The sequence below is a fragment of the Panthera leo genome, chromosome B1 (genome assembly GCF_018350215.1).
Source record: "Panthera leo isolate Ple1 chromosome B1, P.leo_Ple1_pat1.1, whole genome shotgun sequence".
NCBI lineage: Eukaryota > Metazoa > Chordata > Mammalia > Carnivora > Felidae > Panthera > Panthera leo.
In genome coordinates this window covers 141116663-141134454 of record NC_056682.1, presented here as the reverse complement: position 1 = coordinate 141134454, position 17792 = coordinate 141116663, and the positions used below count along the sequence as shown (strand labels likewise).

The following is a 17792-nucleotide window of genomic DNA, read 5'->3' as shown; positions in this document are numbered from 1 at the left end:
AATATGTTTTAATATATGTCCACATCACTTATGTACACATCTAACCTGTTGCTGAGCTAGTGAATAATATTTAACAATGTGCATTTAGTACATTTTAACCATCCCCTCTCAACAATAGACTGTGAGGAACCTCAGAGATAGCACCCAGCCACCTCCTAACACTCAGCTACCACAAATAATGCTGCAATGCATATCCTCATACATGTCCACTTATAGCCCTGAGTAGCAATTCCTTTGGATATACACTCAGCAGCAAAATTGCTGGGCCATAGGCCATGTATGTGCTTAATTTGAAAAAATAGTGTCAGGATACCTTCCAGAAAGTCACTATCAGTAGCATGAAGGTTGCTGTAATCCTACAACCTCTCCAACACCTAGCATTACTCATCTTTTTAACTTTTTGCTAATCTAACATGTATAAAGTTAAATGTCATTTTAATTTGCATTCCTCCAGTTACTACCAATTTATATGCTTGGTAGCTTCTTGGGTCTCCTCTTATGTAAATACGTTTGTGCTTTGTTCCTTATTATTGTATTGCTGTCTTTTTCTTACTGATTTGCAGTCTTTGTTATATATTATAAACATTAATTCCTTGCCAGTTGTAGACATTTTAAATATTGTAAACATATTTTTCCATTCTGTCACTTATCTATTACCTTTGATCACAGTGTTCTTAGTTGAACATAAGTCTTCAATTTTGGTATAGTCAAACATACCAAATTTTTGCCTTATGATTAGTCTTTTTGAAGTTTAGTATTAGATGATCTTACCCATCCCAAGTCACTGCAGATTCTTCCTCTGTTCATCTTTACTACCAAAAAAACAAAAAACAAAAAAACTGATATCTTCCTTCTCTGAGACTCTTGGTCTTTTATAGATTCATGACTCATAGAAACCTGTCTTAGTTATATTTGGGGGGTGGGGGGATTTTACTGGTGGCAGGTTGAAACATGTGTTTAAACACACACACAAATACTGCAGATACAATCTTCAGCTTTGAGTCTACATGTCTGTATTTGTTTTAAGTTCAAAAGAGAATTCTCTGCCTATCCAAGAGACAGTTTATAATTTAATAAAATTATTAAGAAAATACAGTCTAATCATCTATATGTTACCCACATGACAATCTATCATTATTCATAAGCACACTTTGGAATCTTCATTTTCTCTGGCTTGCTAAGCAATTTGTCTCTGAAACTTGTCCTTCATGATAATGTCCTTTTTAAAAAGATATCCTAAAGAGTCACTATGAAATTTATCAAGAAGAAAAGGAACTTCTTCAGGGGCTTAACATCAGTTTAGCAAGCTACCTATAAATGTTCACAGAATGTTCTTCCATTTAATGTGACCTCAGAAGTATGAGAGTGAAACTTCTTTTTACCCACAGATCCTTTGCAATACAGCAGTGGAGTGGATTTAATATAGTTCAAGTAAAAGTAATCCCACTTCATATCACATGACTCTACTATTGAAGCTACTGCATCATCTAAAATGTTTTGGCATTATTTTCTGTTTTCTTAAGAATACATTCCTCAATAGAGTATATTCAGTGTGGGAAACACTTGATTTCTTTCTGCCAAACAAGGGGTTTTTTTCTTTTTTTTTTTAATTAAATATAATTTGTCCAATTTGTTTCCATACAACACCCAGTGCTCATCCCAACAGTTGCCCTCTTCAGTGCCCATCACCCACTTTCCCCTCTCCCTCCCACCCCTCATAAACCTTCAGTTTGTTCTCAGTATTTAAGAGTCTCTTATGGTTTGCCTCCCTCCCTCTCTGTAACTCCCCCCCCCTTCCTCTCCCCCATAGTCTTCTGTTAAGTTTCTCAGGATACACACAAGAGTGAAAACATATGGTCTCTGCCTGATTTATTTCAGTCAGCATAATACCCTCCAGTTCCATCCACATTGCTGCAAATGGCCAGATTTGATTCTTTCTCATTGCCAAGTAGTATTCCATTGTATATATAAACCACATCTTCTTTATCCATTCATCAGTTGATGGAAATTTAGGCTCTTTCCATAATTTGGCTATTGTTGAAAGTGCTGCTATAAACATTGGGGTACATGTGCCCCTATGCATCAGCACTCCTGTATCCCTTGGGTAAATTCCTAGCAGTGCTATTGCTGGAACATAGGATAGTTCTATTTTTAATTTTTTGATGAACCTCCACACTATTTTCCAGAGCAGATGCACCAGTTTGCATTCCTACCAACAGTGCAGGGATTTAGATTGTATTCTCAGACTTTCAGGACTAAACAGTTTTCAGATGAGATACCATTTGGCAACCCATTTGAGAGTTCTGCAGCATTGAAAGGTATCTGCAACCTAACAAGAAGTCTTTCTGAGTTCCTTATAAAACTATTCCGGGGACGCCTGGGTGGCTTAGTCGGTTGAGCGTCCGACTTCGGCCCAAGTCATGATCTCACCGTTGATGACTTCAAGCCCCACATTGGGCTCTGTGCTAACAGCTTGGACAGAGCCTGGAGCCTGCTTCAGATTCTGTGTCTCCCTCTCTCTGTGCCCCTCCCCCACTCATGCTCTGTCTCTCTCTGTCTCAAAAATAAATATAAACATTAAAAAAAGTAAAATAAAAAACTGTTCTGTTTTTGCCAAGGGAAAGGACCATTGTTTTGCTCCCCAGGAAGCCTAATACATATATGTTAAACCCCCATTATCAGAAATATACCTTTCATAACACGTACATACTCATTGGTTTGCTCTGCACAAATTTCCTTCAGGTGCATTGGAGTGGGTTGTTTTATTGATCTTGTTTTTCATAACTCATGACTGATCATTCAGAGTAGTTTGGAATGTTTTAATACAAAGCTCCACATGTAGGTATGTCCCAGTCAGGCATGAACTATTAGATTTAAACATTCTACTTTACAAATGAAATGGTTTGGATCCTTTTGAATTTGTGTTGGCTCTTTGATGCTGCAAAGAAGAAAAATCATTTTCTAGGAAAACCAAGCAAGCTACTGATTTTTTAGTGCAAATTTTAATCTATCTTATGACATTGGCTCTAGACGAAGAACTGTACCGTCTCTATCCATGATGACTCCATGTTTGAGCCTGAGGAACAATTCAGGGTTTATCTCAGCCACCCTCTTGGAAACCACTGGAGTGGAGCCAGAGTTGGGAAGAATAACATGGCCACCATCACCATATCCAATGATGAAGATGGTAATAGAAGATATCATCTTTACTTATTCTTTGGTTGATAGAACATGAACTGATGTTTTACTAATAATGTAATTATAGGTGTTTTTTGAAAATGAAAGTGCTATAAAAGTGCCTACTGGTAACAATTTCAGAGTATTTATATACACTGTTGGCACCAAGTGATCATCCTCTACAGAGTTCCACTAAGTTTATAGGTATTTTTAATTTCATTATTTCCTACTACATTACCAAGAGATAAGAGATGAGTGTGGTTACAAGCTAGGACAGAGATGCTACGGCAGACAGAGAATAAAAACTATTTAAGTCGTTGCAGTTCAGGAGCAAGATTGGAAATACAGTCAGAATCAGTTGAATCCAATGAACTAATTTAAACGCTGCCACCTTCCCAGAAAAAATCTAATTTCTCAGCTTTCTTCTAATTGATTTGGCCTATTAACCTAAAAAATCTTAAATTCTTTAGTCAGGTGTCAGCCAAGAATGACCCAGGCACTAGGGAAAACAAAATGAAATCTGTTTCAAATTGGGACATAATTGTTTTATTCAAATAGATATTTTAATGAGTGAATGTATAATAATATTGCAAATAGTAATAGCTGTTTTTATTGAGTATTTACTGCATATCAAAAACCATGCTAAGCATATTATTTTATCTTATTTCATTTTATCCTGACAGTAAGGTAGATGTTATTATCCCTCTATTATAAGTGAAGAAATTGAATATCAGCAAATTTATATAATTTATGCTCTTAGTTACACAGCTATAAGCAGCAAAACTGGTTGTAAACATTATTTTGTCAGATTCTAGAATCTACATGAGAGTCAGTGAGACTCAGGGTTTCTGATATAAATTGGGGACTAACTTGGACATTGGGTAAAATAAGAAAAGCCAGGTTTGAAGTTGAATTGGTCCTTCACCCAGCAAGACCCGGATTCAGATCCTGAAGTGAGCCTCTCCTGGTCACACAGAAACCTAGTGATTGAGTCTCAAGAGGTAATAAGTAACACTCCTAAGTTTCAAAGGGCATTTATTAAAACTACAAAGTTTCAAATGAAGCTTATTTTCTACAATTAAGAAGAATTAACTTTCTGAGAGAGAAAGAAGGGAAAGAACAGAGACTCTAGAAATTTTTCCAAAATATTATAGTATATTAGAAATGGCATAAAATTTGTAATTGTTCTCAATTATCCCATTTTTTATCTCACTATATCCACCACTACCACCTCACCCTTCCCCTTAAGAATATAATGGAAAATGGGGCGCCTGGGTGGCGCAGTCGGTTAAGCGTCCGACTTCAGCCAGGTCACGATCTCACGGTCTGTGGGTTCGAGCCCCGCGTCGGGCTCTGGGCTGATGGCTCAGAGCCTGGAGCCTGCTTCTGATTCTGTGTCTCCCTCTCTCTCTGCCCCTCCCCCATTCATGCTCTGTCTCTCTCTGTCCCAAAAATAAATAAAAAACGTTGAAAAAAAAAATTAAAAAAAAAAAAAAGAATATAATGGAAAAGAAGGCACAATTTGAAATTTTTTTTAAAACCAACATATTAATCATTTCATAGCAATGAGAATCGCACCTCAAACCAGAGTGTTAGGAAGTCTTGGGTTCTTCATTAAAACTACTCTTTCTTAACTAAATAACCTAGGAGAAGTTAGGAAAAGTTAAGGGTGAGAGACATAAGGGCCCTGGGAGGAAGGACCCAGAAGATCAGAGATGGGAGATGGACTTGGGAAGTTTAGGTTGTGTATAAATGAGATAAATTATAAAACTTAGAAATTCATATCTCATAAATGAAAAAGAGTTGATTCATGCCATTGGTTGGTATTTACCAAGGGTTTACTCTCTCTCAGTCCCTTGATAAAGTGTGTGAATTTAAAAACATTTTGTGAGTTGTGATACCCAGATGGAAACTTGGACATCATGCATTTCAAAGTGCTTAAAAATATTTCCCCCAGTATACTGTTTTTAATAAGAAACCTGTGAGAAGTCCTACAGAATCACAAATAAATTCCTTTTCCAAACCTTTGCTGAGAAGTAAAAACTGATTGATTTTTATGACTGTAAGCCATTGTGCCTTTGTACTATTTACTAATGTGGAAAACTCCCTCTTGTCTTTATAAGATGTTTTCATGGGGGTGGGAATCCTTTGTGCTTTTCTAACTGGCTCTTGTTTTTCTTAATCCTGTTTCCTTAGCCCCTACCATTGAGTTTGAAGAAGCTGCATATCAAGTCCGTGAACCCTCAGGGCCAGATGCCATAGCCGTCCTGAACATCAAGGTGATCCGAAGAGGGGATCAGAACAGGACATCCAAGATCCGCTGTAGCACACGCGATGGGTCTGCCCAGTCTGGGGTGGATTATTACCCCAAGAGTCGAGTCTTGAAGTTCAGTCCCGGTAATTGAATGCCAATCCCAGTCTGTGAGTTTTACATAGTAGAGAGGCAAATATCTTGTATTTGAAGAAAGAGATGAGCAGAAAAATAAAAGAGGAAAACAGTAGTGCTGATTAATCATGAAGTATTTATTAAGCACACATTTGATATTATAGGAATCTTTCTTAAAAAATGGCATTTTTCTAAAAAAGAAAAAAGGAGATCCCTTACTTCAGAACATCCTTGGCATTTTGGCTCATTTAAAAGGATTTTGTTGTTATTGTTAGCCTATGATTTGGTTGAGTAACAGATGCAGTTGATTTTAAAAGAATAAACATGACTGCCATGATCCAACAAATATTGATAAAACCAGTGTGCTGGGACCTTCAGAGATTACTAAAATCCAGAAGGCACAGTCTCTGTGCTCCAGTGGTTTAACATCTGCTAAGAGACAGGATATCCTGTTATGAGATTTCTAAAAAAGGTTTATTGTATAGAGAGAACTATGGAAATGAGTCAGGGAAGAGAGAGAGATGGGATTCAGGTCACAGCTGGCTGTTTAACTATTTGATATAGTTGGAGATGGAGAAGGAGTTGAATTATATGCTAGATTTTGTCACAGAACTTTCTGGAGCAACATAAGGTAAAAAGACTGGTGCAGATCCTAGAGCCATTTGCAATGTAGCCAGAAGTGGGCAACAGTGGTAGATGTCCTTTTCAGAGATGTCTTGGCCAGTGGGGGGAAGAAGTGACTCCCTCAGAAATGAAGGGGGAGGAGTCTCTGATGTCTCTCATTCCACTGGAGTTTTTTAAGGGCTTTTCGCTTTATCCCATGTACATCTGGTTAGTGTTTGCTGGAAACGTAGATGCCCTTCCTCCACCTCCATACAAGGACTATTCTTCCACGTGTCTTTACTTTTTCCTTTTCTGCATAAGGATCTGGTAGAAAGATAGGTCTTGGGAATAACCTAACCCAGGAATTTACAGGAGAGGAAGAAGGGAGCCTTAACCACAACCAGGGAGATTTTCACCCTCAGAGAATCAGTTTATAGGAAAGGAAGGGAGTTTCTAAGGCTCTCACCCTCCTCGTTCCAGGCTGCCAAACCTTTATGTTATTGTCTTTGCGGGGATGGCCTGGTAGGAAGCCCTTGAGGTACTGCTTCTCAGGACAGCTTTGAAGGATGTCTTGTGTGCAAGCCCTCACTGCCACGCAGGATCCCGTGCCTAAGTGTAAAGGGGAAAGAAAAATTAAGCAAAAAATCCTCATAACCAGGGTGGAGTGTATTTTGGATCATAGATTTTTATTACTACCAGCTAGTGTCAGACAGGGGCCATTAATTCTCATATGGCATTGAATAGTAAATCTGCAATACTGAGCCTCTACCACAGGTGGAATTTGGTCTATAAAATAGATTTCTCACTTGAGATGAGAATAAAGTGATTAGCAACCACTGTATTTATAGAAAACCTCTAAAAGGAAAGGGCGTTGTTTAACAGGAAGTCTCAGCAGTGCCAACCTGCACTTAGTGAGGTCACCTAATGAGAACCTTTGCTCTCTTTTTGTTCTGTGCTTGGTGAAGGTGTGGATCATATCTTTTTCAAAGTCGAGATCCTGTCCAATGAAGACCGGGAATGGCATGAATCTTTCTCCCTAGTCCTTGGCCCAGATGACCCAGTGGAAGCAGTTCTTGGTGATGTGACCACTGCCACAGTGACAATCCTAGACCAGGAAGCAGCAGGGAGTCTCATATTGCCAGCGCCACCCATTGTGAGTTGCTTGACCCAAAGGGATCACTACTTGTATGTCCTAGTGACTAGTAGCTGAGAACTTGGCAGAAGTAGGACTTCTGGTGCTATACTTCTTCATTTTTCTAACACAGTAGTTCTCAACCAGGAGCCGTCTTGTTCCTTCCTTCCCAAACCCCTTCCCTGCACCACCACCTCCACGGGACATTTGGCAATGTCTGATGACGCTTTTGGTTGCCACAACGGTCAATGGATGTCACACTAGGCGCTATTAGCATCTAATGGGTAGGAGCTAGGAATGCTGCTGTACATCCTGCAATGCACAGGACAGCCCCAACAACAAAGAAGTATTTGGCATAAATGTCAGTAGTGCCAAGGATGAGAAACCCTGTTCTGACAGAAGAGTGAGACCAAAACATGTTGATACCCTAGTGTGATAAACACAGAAAGTGCAATACAATTGATCTTCTCACGTCTTTGGTGGGACCTAGAAGAGTGGAGAAAAAAAATAATGCTACCCCGTATCTATTACCCTACATACTTGCCACACACATAGAGGTAAGTATTTGCAAAAGTGCAGTACCCGACTTCCCATGTTGGGGTGTATGCAATGAGCGCAACGACTTTACAATTAGGAGGAAAATGCCTGGAGGTTGCCAAGGGAAACTTAACCCATAATAATGAGGCAGTCAGAATAAGTCTTCTAGCCTCCCCTAGCTAGTCTTCTATAGTAGAAGGATCATTCCAAAATGTGTCTCTTATTCAACCATGGAAGAAATACACTCCCTTTATTTACTTTTGTTTTGCCAGATATACTACTGTGTATCATTAACAATTTAATGCAACTTAATTTATTGTATTTTTTAATGCAGCTTTAAACTAGTAACTGTTACTCATGATATAGCTTTAGTGACAGTGTGCATGAAAATAAAAGTATTTTCCACATGAGTGATAGAGCTCTGATTCAGGAATAAGATTAACCAGATACTAAAGATTTTTAGCTCAGGCAAAAGGAAGATCTTCTTCACCACTGATATGTAGTATCTTTTAGGGATGCCTGGCGAAGCACTGTGAAAGCTTCCGTTATATTTTAAAGAATCCCTAGCGGTTAAGGGATCTTGTGGATCTCTAGGGAGGGGACCCCTAGCTCTCTGAGCATCCCAACACCCAGCCCAGGCTGAAGCTTTGTTGCTCCTTTTCAGGTTGTTACACTTGCCGACTATGACCACGTAGAAGAGGTTACCAAGGAAGGAGTCAAGAAATCCCCCTCCCCAGGCTACCCACTGGTTTGTGTCACCCCCTGTGACTCTCATTTCCCCAAGTATGCTGTCATGAAGGAACGCTGCAGTGAGGCTGGCATCAACCAATCATCTGTACAGTTCAGCTGGGAAGTAGCCACCCCCACTGATGGCAATGGGGCTCGCTCTCCCTTTGAGACCATCACTGACAACACACCATTTACCAGTGTCAACCACATGGTAGGTCTAGGGGTCTGGGCCTGGTTGCATAGGGAGAAAACTCGTGTCTCTGTTTGTCACCACAACTTTATCAAATTCCTTAAGGTCCTTGCATGGCATTTGGAATGAAATAAATGAATGAGCAGGTACACAGTATATACCCAGCTCTTTTAATTTTTATATATAAGAAGAGGTAATGTGGTATAATGGAAAGAGAACCATGCCAGTAATCAGACAACCTGTTTACTATTCTTGATTCTGCCTACTTTTAACTATGTGATGTTAAGAGGTTGCTTAACCTCCCCGAGTCTCCGTTTCCTGATCTGCAAAATAGTACTTCTTCCACTTAGCGACTTGACAAGGTCACTGACGAATCGGTTGTAAAAGTGATCTATAAATGGTAAAGTAAGTCAAAGATTCTAGGTAGGTACAGTTAATGATTACTTTTTTCCACATGTCTTCAATCGTTCAATAGGTGATAGGATAGAAACTCCTTAAGGACCTGGACCAAGGGTCCTACCACATTTTTATAGCCCAACATGCTCAGCACATTGATGGTGCTAGTAGAGACGGCACCGTTATTAAACAAAGAAGAGAATGTTTCCGAGGGATCAGCATTTTGCAAAATTGTAGGAGGACACGCAAAGAAGTTCACTATGCAGTTGCTGTCCTCAAGGAGGTGGGACCCCAGACCCACCACCAGAGAGCAATGAACAGTGAGTAAGGGTTTGCCCAACCTTAAGAAACAGCGCACTGCAGTGACAGCTCCTCACTCCAGTGACGTCATTCTCCCCAGAGACAGAACTGGAAGCAGTGGAGATACTCAGCATAGTACCTGGCACATAGTAAGCCCTCAACAATTTTTGATTGAAATTAATGCACTTAATAATTTTGGAGATCAGAGCTTTCTTTCAGACTGAATTTCTCTAGATTTTTTCCTATTCAGCTCTCAGTTTCTTCTCACTTCAGTAAGTGCTTCACGTACATGGGATAATAGTGGAGGAAAGGCACAGATGAATGGGGGGCCCTGGACAAAGCAGTCACTCATGTCCACTGTTTTTCACATAGCTTATTCAGAAAGGCCAATAGGTCAGGGTGCCTGGGTGGCTCCGTCGGTTAAGCATCCGACTTCAGCTCAGGTCATGATCCGGCAGTTGGTGAGTTCGAGCCCCGCATCAGGCTCTGTGCTGACAGCTCAGGGCCTGGAGCCTAGTTCAGATTCTGTGTTTCCTCCTCTCTCTGCCCCTCCCATGCTCATACTCTGTCTCTCTCTGTCTCTCAATAAGAATAAATAAACGTTAAAAAAAATTTTTAAAAAGGCCAATAGATCAATTCTTTTGCAACATAACCTAGCTAAACTACCTGATAAATTTTAAAAATTTAAATGGCAAGACTTAATAGCTTATTGTTTTATTAAGTATCTAATTCTCTTTTCAAAACACCATGAAGGCAGTTTGGTCTGATTTGAGCCAAATATACATTTTTAACAGGTACCAAGTTTATAATTTTACTTTATGTTTCAGTTTTTCTTCTTGCAATGACTTGGTGACTAATACTTTTACCCCAGTTTCCTTTGCTTTATCTTTGTTTCTTCAATTATTTATTTAATACCATTGTTTTGTGTGCATTTTTGTAAGATGCCTCAAATCCCTTCTGAACTAAGTCCATGTGTAAATAAATAAATAAGGCGTTGGCAGCTAATTAAAAAAATTTTAATGGAAAAATCCTCTTTAATTTTTAATGGACTTCAATGAAAATTGTTTTCATGGGTAGAATTTATAAGTTTGTATGATTGCTTTGTGGGAGGTCTATGGCACACAGAACTACTAATTAACTTTTCTTGTTATGTACTTCCCTGTGTGTATGCACACATTACCTAAAGAGTTGTGGTGACCCACGTTGCCTCTGCAGAGATTGAGTTAAGCATTCTTATGGCTTCTCTGCATCTGGGAACATGAAAGAATCTGTTGAAAGACCTCCAAAGGCCAGTAGGTTTCAGAGGACAAGTTCTCAATTTCCACCCTGCAGGTTATTGTAACCTTTGCAATGTGTGTGGTCATTAGGTGGGGCTGGGGGAGGGACCAGCAGTAGGAAAGAAAGAAAAATAAGAATTCCTGGGAAGGAAGCATCCCTCCTCTGTATCCTGACACCATGCCCTCAGCAAAAGTGACTTCGAGACCAACCAGTCTTAATGGAAAGGTTGAAAATCAGCTGAGTGGTCCTTATGCTGAACCTAATATATAAAGAGACCAATACTATCACCGGTAACCTGTCATCTCTGGCCTCTTGCTCCACATCTATCTACTTAACACTGTCTGACATACTGCCTTAGGCTACAAGTACTTACTGCTCTGTCCCTAGTGACTGGCTCCTGGGAGAAAGTCACCAGTTTTGTGGCAAATGAATGAACAGATAAATAGATGAGTGGATAGTGGGATGGATAGACAGATAATGGGTGGTCTTCACAGATAACCCTGTACCAGAAACTGGTGATGTCATATCATCCAGAAGATACAGTGGAAGGAGCTGTTTAAGGAGTAAACACATGTCTGATGTACTTTTTGCTTCCCGGTAGGTTCTGGATAGCATTTACTTCAGCCGGAGGTTCCATGTGCGCTGTGTGGCAAAGGCTGTGGACAAGGTGGGCCATGTGGGGACCCCCTTAAGGAGCAACATTGTTACCATTGGAACAGACAGTGCAATCTGCCACACCCCAGTGGTAGCTGGGACAGCCAGAGGCTTCCAGGCTCAGTCCTTCATCGCAACCTTGAAATACTTGGACGTCAAGCACAAGGAACATCCGAACAGGTCAGGCACGTGGTGCCTTCCACAATGAGAGGGCTATCCTTTTGTGTGTTTTCTGGGTGAGACAGATGAATGAGTGATGTTCTGCAAAATAAGAATAGTGGAGGGGCGCCCGGATGGCTCAGCCGATTAAGTGTCCAACTTCCGCTCAGGTCGTGATCTCGCTGTTTGTGAGTTTGAGCCCCATATGGCACTCTCTGCTGTCAGCACAGAGCCTGCTTTAGGCTCTGTCCCTCTCTCTCTCTCTCTCTCTCTCTCTCTCTCTCTCTCTCTCTGTCTCTCAAAAATGAATAAAAACATTTTTAAAAAATATATTAAAAAAAGAATAGTGGTGATAAAAGCTTCAGAAAAAATTCTTCAGAGGCTCCCGAAAACTGGCCCCTTGCCTGTCTTCTTAGCCTCATGTCCCTCACCTTGTCATCCTCACCTGCCAGTCCACCCACAGAGAACCAAACTGAAACCAAATCGCCAGGGCTTCCAACTCTTTTATGTTGCGTGCCTCTGCCATGCTGTCACTCCTGACCGCAATTCTCCCAGCCCCCTTCCACTCAATGTAGTTAAATCCTACTGTCCTCCTCCACCTACCTCATGACATCCTTTGCAAGAACCATCATCTTCCCCAATTTAATTTGGAAGCTCCCCCTTAGAGCTCCACTGACACCCATGCTATCCATACCTCTTTCAGACCATTATCACCCTTCATTCTCTGTCTGTCCCCACAGTAGACGGAGAGGGCACGGACCTTCTTTTTTTTTTTTTTTTGGTCCCTTCTGGCTGGGACAGTGCTTCTTGGCGCCTAAGAGACTCTTGCTAAATATCTAGTGAACAGAGTAATAATACTGTGTAAACTGAAAGTCACTGGGCACGTGTGCTTTTATTTTTTCCTGTGCTACCATGAGTTTGATGGAAATGGATACTTTCAGTTTTGCCTAGCAAAAAAAGAATTCATGCATATTATACATATTCATTAAACCTTGTGGTATTTATGTATGTGCCTTTATGAGCAACTAAGTTCAGAGAAAGGGGTTCATTTGCATGGAGAAAAAAACAGATTTAAATATGGAGCCAAAAATATGCAAATTCTTTCTTTTTTCCAACCGAATAAGATTTACTTTTGTTGAAAAGCAGTAGCAGGAGTGCCCAGGGCACTACTGACCCCTTCCCAGCAAAAGAGACATCATGTTCATATTGCAAGGTAGCAATTCCTCTTAAAAATGTCTCTTGGGTTTTTGTTCCAAGAGACAAGCTGTAAAAAGTCAAAGGCACCCTCAATCAACATGCTGAAAATTTAAACTTGTACAATGAAAATAACGCAGCCCATAACTACAGTTCTGTTCTTTCACAGTCTTAACCAATATTTATTAAGCTCATGTTTTAGTTAGGATTTTATACTATGTGCTCTGGAGAAACAAAAGACGTGTAGGAAATGATCCTTGTCCTCACTGTGGGGAGGCAAGATAAACAGAGTCCGAAAGCGTACAAGACATAGCACCCAATATGAATAAGTTACAGACTTCCTGGTGCAAAGGCACCTATATGCTGAGAAGTGATGAGGGGAGGGGTACCTGGGTGCCTCAGTCAGTTAACAGCTCAGGTCATGATCTCATGGTTTGTGACTTCAAGCCCCACATCAGGCTCTTTGCACTGACAGTGTGGAGCCTGCCTGGGATTCAACCTCTTCCCCTTTCTGTCTGCCCCTCTCTCAAAGTAAATAAATAAACTTTAAAAAAGGAAAAATGTAGATGAGGGGAGAGCACACTGCAAACAGAGGCCAATTAGGGCCGCCCTTGTTGCTGGAACTTGAAGGGAGAGAGGGGAGAAAAGTCTCTTTTGGCTGGGGGGGACAGTAGCAGTAGTGGGGTATAACTATTTCTAAGATACTTTCCTGGGTAGGGATATCTACCTTAGAGTATAAAGAGCTCAGTGAGGTCTTTTGGCACAAATACTTTAAAAAATAGAAGTGTCCCAGACACTCACTGTGACAGAGAAGGGGAACAGCACCTCTATCAGTCATTCTGCTGTAGCACACAAGGAAACAAAGCTCCCATTTAAAGCAAAAGGAAGCTTTAAAGTCATTTGTGGTTGTGATATTATCTTTTCTTGTATATATAAAAAACAAAACAAAACAAAAAAACACCTGTGATTCTTGATTGCTATCAGTCCTGAGTCTGGAGGATTTCTTGATGGGGGGGGGGGGGGCTGGGGCGGGGGTGGAGAACAACCCCGCACATATATCATACCCTCGTGTTCCTACACGGAAAGTTTCAAGAAAAAAAAAAGGTAAATTCATTGGTGAAGACAGATTGAGTTATGAGAAAGAAATGTACCATATTAACTGCTTAGAGCATGCACCTAAACACTATCTCCGCCGTTTTTTCCCTTAGAATCCACATTTCCGTGCAGATCCCGCACCAGGATGGAATGCTGCCCCTTATCTCCACCATGCCGCTGCACAACTTGCATTTTCTATTATCTGAGTCCATCTACAGACACCAGCACGTCTGCTCCAATCTCCTCACCACCCGTGACCTAAGAGGCATCTCAGGTGGGGGCTTTCCCATTCCAGCCCAGCACAGTGGCCCTTAGGGATAGAGCGAGGCGAACTCTGCTTTCGTGTCTCCCAGTCCTCAAAGTCTGCATGTTTAGTGGATTTCCTTCCTAGCAGGCAACCAAACATAGGCAGCTCAGACAGTGAAGTGAATAGGGAAAAACAAGGACTTTGGATCCAAGCTGATTTAGGTTCGAATCCCTAATTCTACTACCTATACAACTAAACAGAAATAGCAGAACTTCCCCAAACCACTGTTTGCTTTTCTATGACATGAGGAAAACAATTGCTACCAATCAGGGTAAGGATTTAATCTGTTGATGGTTTTTAAAGCACCTGCCATGGTAAATGTTCGTTCTTTCCCTGCCCCACTGTTGAGCATGTTTGGATCTGTGCCCTGAAATCCCCTGATTGCAGCATCTTTAGAAAGCTAAAGTGCAGATGTCACATGTTATAGGATGGGCTCCCGGAGCAGGAGCTGAGATGAAATGTGGGGGTGCAAGATGTTCATTGGGGATCAGCATCTGTGAAGAGGAAGGAGAGGACGCAGAATTGGGCAGAGGGAGAAGTCAGACTGCAGTGCAGCCCTCCAGAAGCCCCCACCGCTTCAGGAACTCTTCCTACTTCCAGCCCCAGCTGACAGCCCTCTCTGAGGCACCTCAGTCACTGGATGCCAGAGCCCCCACAAGGGTGGCCGCAGGAGCCGCTGTGCCACTGACGCAAACCTGAAGGAGCTGACAGCCCGGGTGGCACATTCCGGTGTCTACCATAGCAGACATTTTACTCTACAAAGGATCCTGTCCATTTCCATTTACCTTAGCGAGTGCGCATTAAATGCATGTTTCCTCCCTTGACAACCGATGAATCATTTACCAGTATTTTAGAAGATAGAGAAGCATTCATACGCTGTTTCATATTCATTAAGCATCACTTTAGGTAGTGATGGTCTTTACACGGTAGAAATTAGTTGAGTATAAATTATTCGCAAGTCACTGAGCTACACATGAAAGTCTAACCGGTTCACGTGTGCAGCCACTGAAAGAAACATACACTGTTTATAGGCTGAAAGTTTGTACCTCTTCCCACTTAAACATAATTAAATTCAACACATGATAATTGAGATCCTACTCCTTTCAGGGCAGAGGACCAGGTGCTGGTGTCAAACATCCTAAGACGTTTCAGACATTCTAAGACTCTTTCAGAATATTATATTTGCTTTTAGTACTATAAAAAATTTGAATCTTGATATTCTAAAATTGTATCTGTGTTTAGCTCTCTACTGCATAAAGGTCTTCCTTAATTTAGAACACTGTGGTTGCTTGGCAGCATTTGATCCAATAATTTTTGCCCGTAGCAGGGAGGTTTAGTCAAGCATCATTAGCGAGCTATTTACTCATTAGCACAAAATTAAGATTTTTTTTTCCTAAGAGTTCAGAAACCATAGCAGGGGAGGAGGTAGTCAGATGTTTGTCTGTTGGCTTTACATAAAAGCTATTTTTAAAAAATCAGTCTTAAAAAACAACAATTCATCAACAAATCATCCATGTAGTAAATCTGTTTCTTCAAGGGTTGATTGCAAAGCTTCAGTATGTATTCTTTTCCAAGACACACAGGGCCACTGAGCTCTGGCTCCATTTATGGTACCCTTTGCTCATCTTTTCTTCTGGGGTTCATGCAGCCTCTTAGAGGAGTCTATGAACTCAGTCACAGGTAACCCCCTAGCAACAGGTACTCTAGCTCCCCTCCCCTTCTCATGCAGTGTGTATTGGGAACCCTGGGTTGCTCCATTAATGGTCTCTGATGGAAGGTAAGGTATCTCAGTCTCTCAAGGACACATCCCTTCTTCCCACCCAGCTCCTGGGCAGCCAACGAGGGGCATGTCAACAGACTGACTTCTTGTTCCTTGTTCCTCCCTCCCCGACAGAGGCAGCGTTCCTGGACGATAAGGTCTATGACAGCACAGCCCTGGGACCTGGCTATGACCGCCCCTTCCAATTTGACCCCAGCGTCCGGGAGCCCAAGACCATCCAGCTCTACAAACACCTGAACCTGAAGAGCTGCGTCTGGACCTTTGATGCCTATTATGACATGACTGAGTTAATTGATGTCTGTGGGGGGTCTGTAACTGCCGACTTCCAGGTGGGTCCTCCAGGGGCTTATCCAAAGGCTGCAAGCACCTGGGTGCCATATGAAATTTTGTTTCTTCCTGAAGCACTTCTGTTAGCATGTTGCATCTGGTGCCCAGCCCCAGAACTGGGATGACCAAAGGAGTCTTTAGAAGTCCCTCAAATGAGACCTTAGCAGCATGATGGCTAGAGAGAACCCTCGAAAGTCTTCTAAATCAATTAACTGGAAAATTAATGTGGAAAATGTTAAAATGAATGTGGAAAAACATTACTGTCTGGCACAGCCACTTATATAAAAATCTAATATTTGTTTCTCTAGATATATATATATATATATATATAATATATAATATATAATAATATATATATATATATATATCCATCCCCCTGGGTATATTTTGGAAGCCAAAAGGATTGACATTTCATGGTAAGGTTATTACGAAGTAGATGTTTTCTTTTCCGCATATGGGGAAATAAGTCAAAGTAAGGTGTACCTTTCCAGAAGACAGGGAAAACATAATGCTTTTTAAGCATTATGGAGAGAGAATTGTGTATAACACTTTGATTTCATTCCTAGTCCAAATCTGTGCGAAATTTACAACCCTTGCAAAAATGGACACATTCTTAATCATTGTGGAACATTAGTGACAAAAGAAAATTTTAGCAAGAAGCCATAGTCATAGGAGGGCAGTTATATCAAAGAAATGCATCCTCATGGGAAATATGAATCTAAAGCAGATTCTACCTAATTATCAGCAGTTATCTCAATGAACTAAAAATTAACGTTTGTTCTTCATTTCAAATCGGTTTAACCACACTGAAAGAGGGACTTCTGGAGGCACTGAGAGTAATCATTTTGAGGACGTGCCTTTGATTAAAATTTGGTTTATTTTGCACTATCTTTGTTTGGTTAGCTCTCATTTTATATACACTACTGCCCTCTACTGAGTGGAAAATTAAAGCATTCTTAAGTTCTCTGTTTCTGCAGTTACATGACCTATATTCACCTTCGAAATGCAAAACTAAGTGATTGGTTCCTCCTGACCTCTCAAAAATTAGTATTCTATGTTCTCCGTGTTTTTACTTTAATCATATTTTTGTATATTTTTGTTCAGAATATGCCTAAAAATCTCAAAGGCTAAGATTTCTTGTTATATATGCCCCACTTCTTGAACCAACACAGAATATATGCACAGAAGTACTTCATTGCAGTCCGTTTCTTTAAAAATAGTTAAAACAGCTGGTGAATGGTAGAAAGAATGTAGACCAAGCCCTAGTTATAACCAAGCCCTAGTTCATATATTTTCTTGTCGTAACTTCTCTGAATCTCATCTGAAATTGTAACCAATCATCTCAACTGGGGAAAGAATCTTAGCACATTGCAGGTATATAGTAAATATTTGTCAAGGTTTGGATTTTTTTTAAGGATTAGTAAGTAATGTCATGAGGGATAAAGGATAGAAAACAGAAACAGAGAGGGAAAATTAATTTTTTCAATCAGCTAAAGAATTATTGAGGTTCTAATATCAATAATTTTAGCAAAGCCTGTATATTAAAAG

At 40.6% G+C, this 17792-nt stretch overlaps 1 protein-coding gene across 2 annotated transcripts in view; it reads left to right on the top strand.

Annotated features, from left to right (window-relative positions):
* Nucleotides 1–17792, top strand: part of FRAS1 (Fraser extracellular matrix complex subunit 1) — a 429297-nt gene that overhangs the window by 385861 nt on the left and 25644 nt on the right. For both annotated transcript variants that reach the window (XM_042936116.1, XM_042936114.1), the window contains 7 exons: nucleotides 3031–3187; nucleotides 5374–5574; nucleotides 7132–7319; nucleotides 8500–8775; nucleotides 11330–11562; nucleotides 13944–14104; nucleotides 16032–16246. In XM_042936116.1, coding sequence (XP_042792050.1) covers nucleotides 3031–3187; nucleotides 5374–5574; nucleotides 7132–7319; nucleotides 8500–8775; nucleotides 11330–11562; nucleotides 13944–14104; nucleotides 16032–16246 — 1431 coding nt within the window. The remainder of the gene's footprint in view (nucleotides 1–3030; nucleotides 3188–5373; nucleotides 5575–7131; nucleotides 7320–8499; nucleotides 8776–11329; nucleotides 11563–13943; nucleotides 14105–16031; nucleotides 16247–17792) is intronic.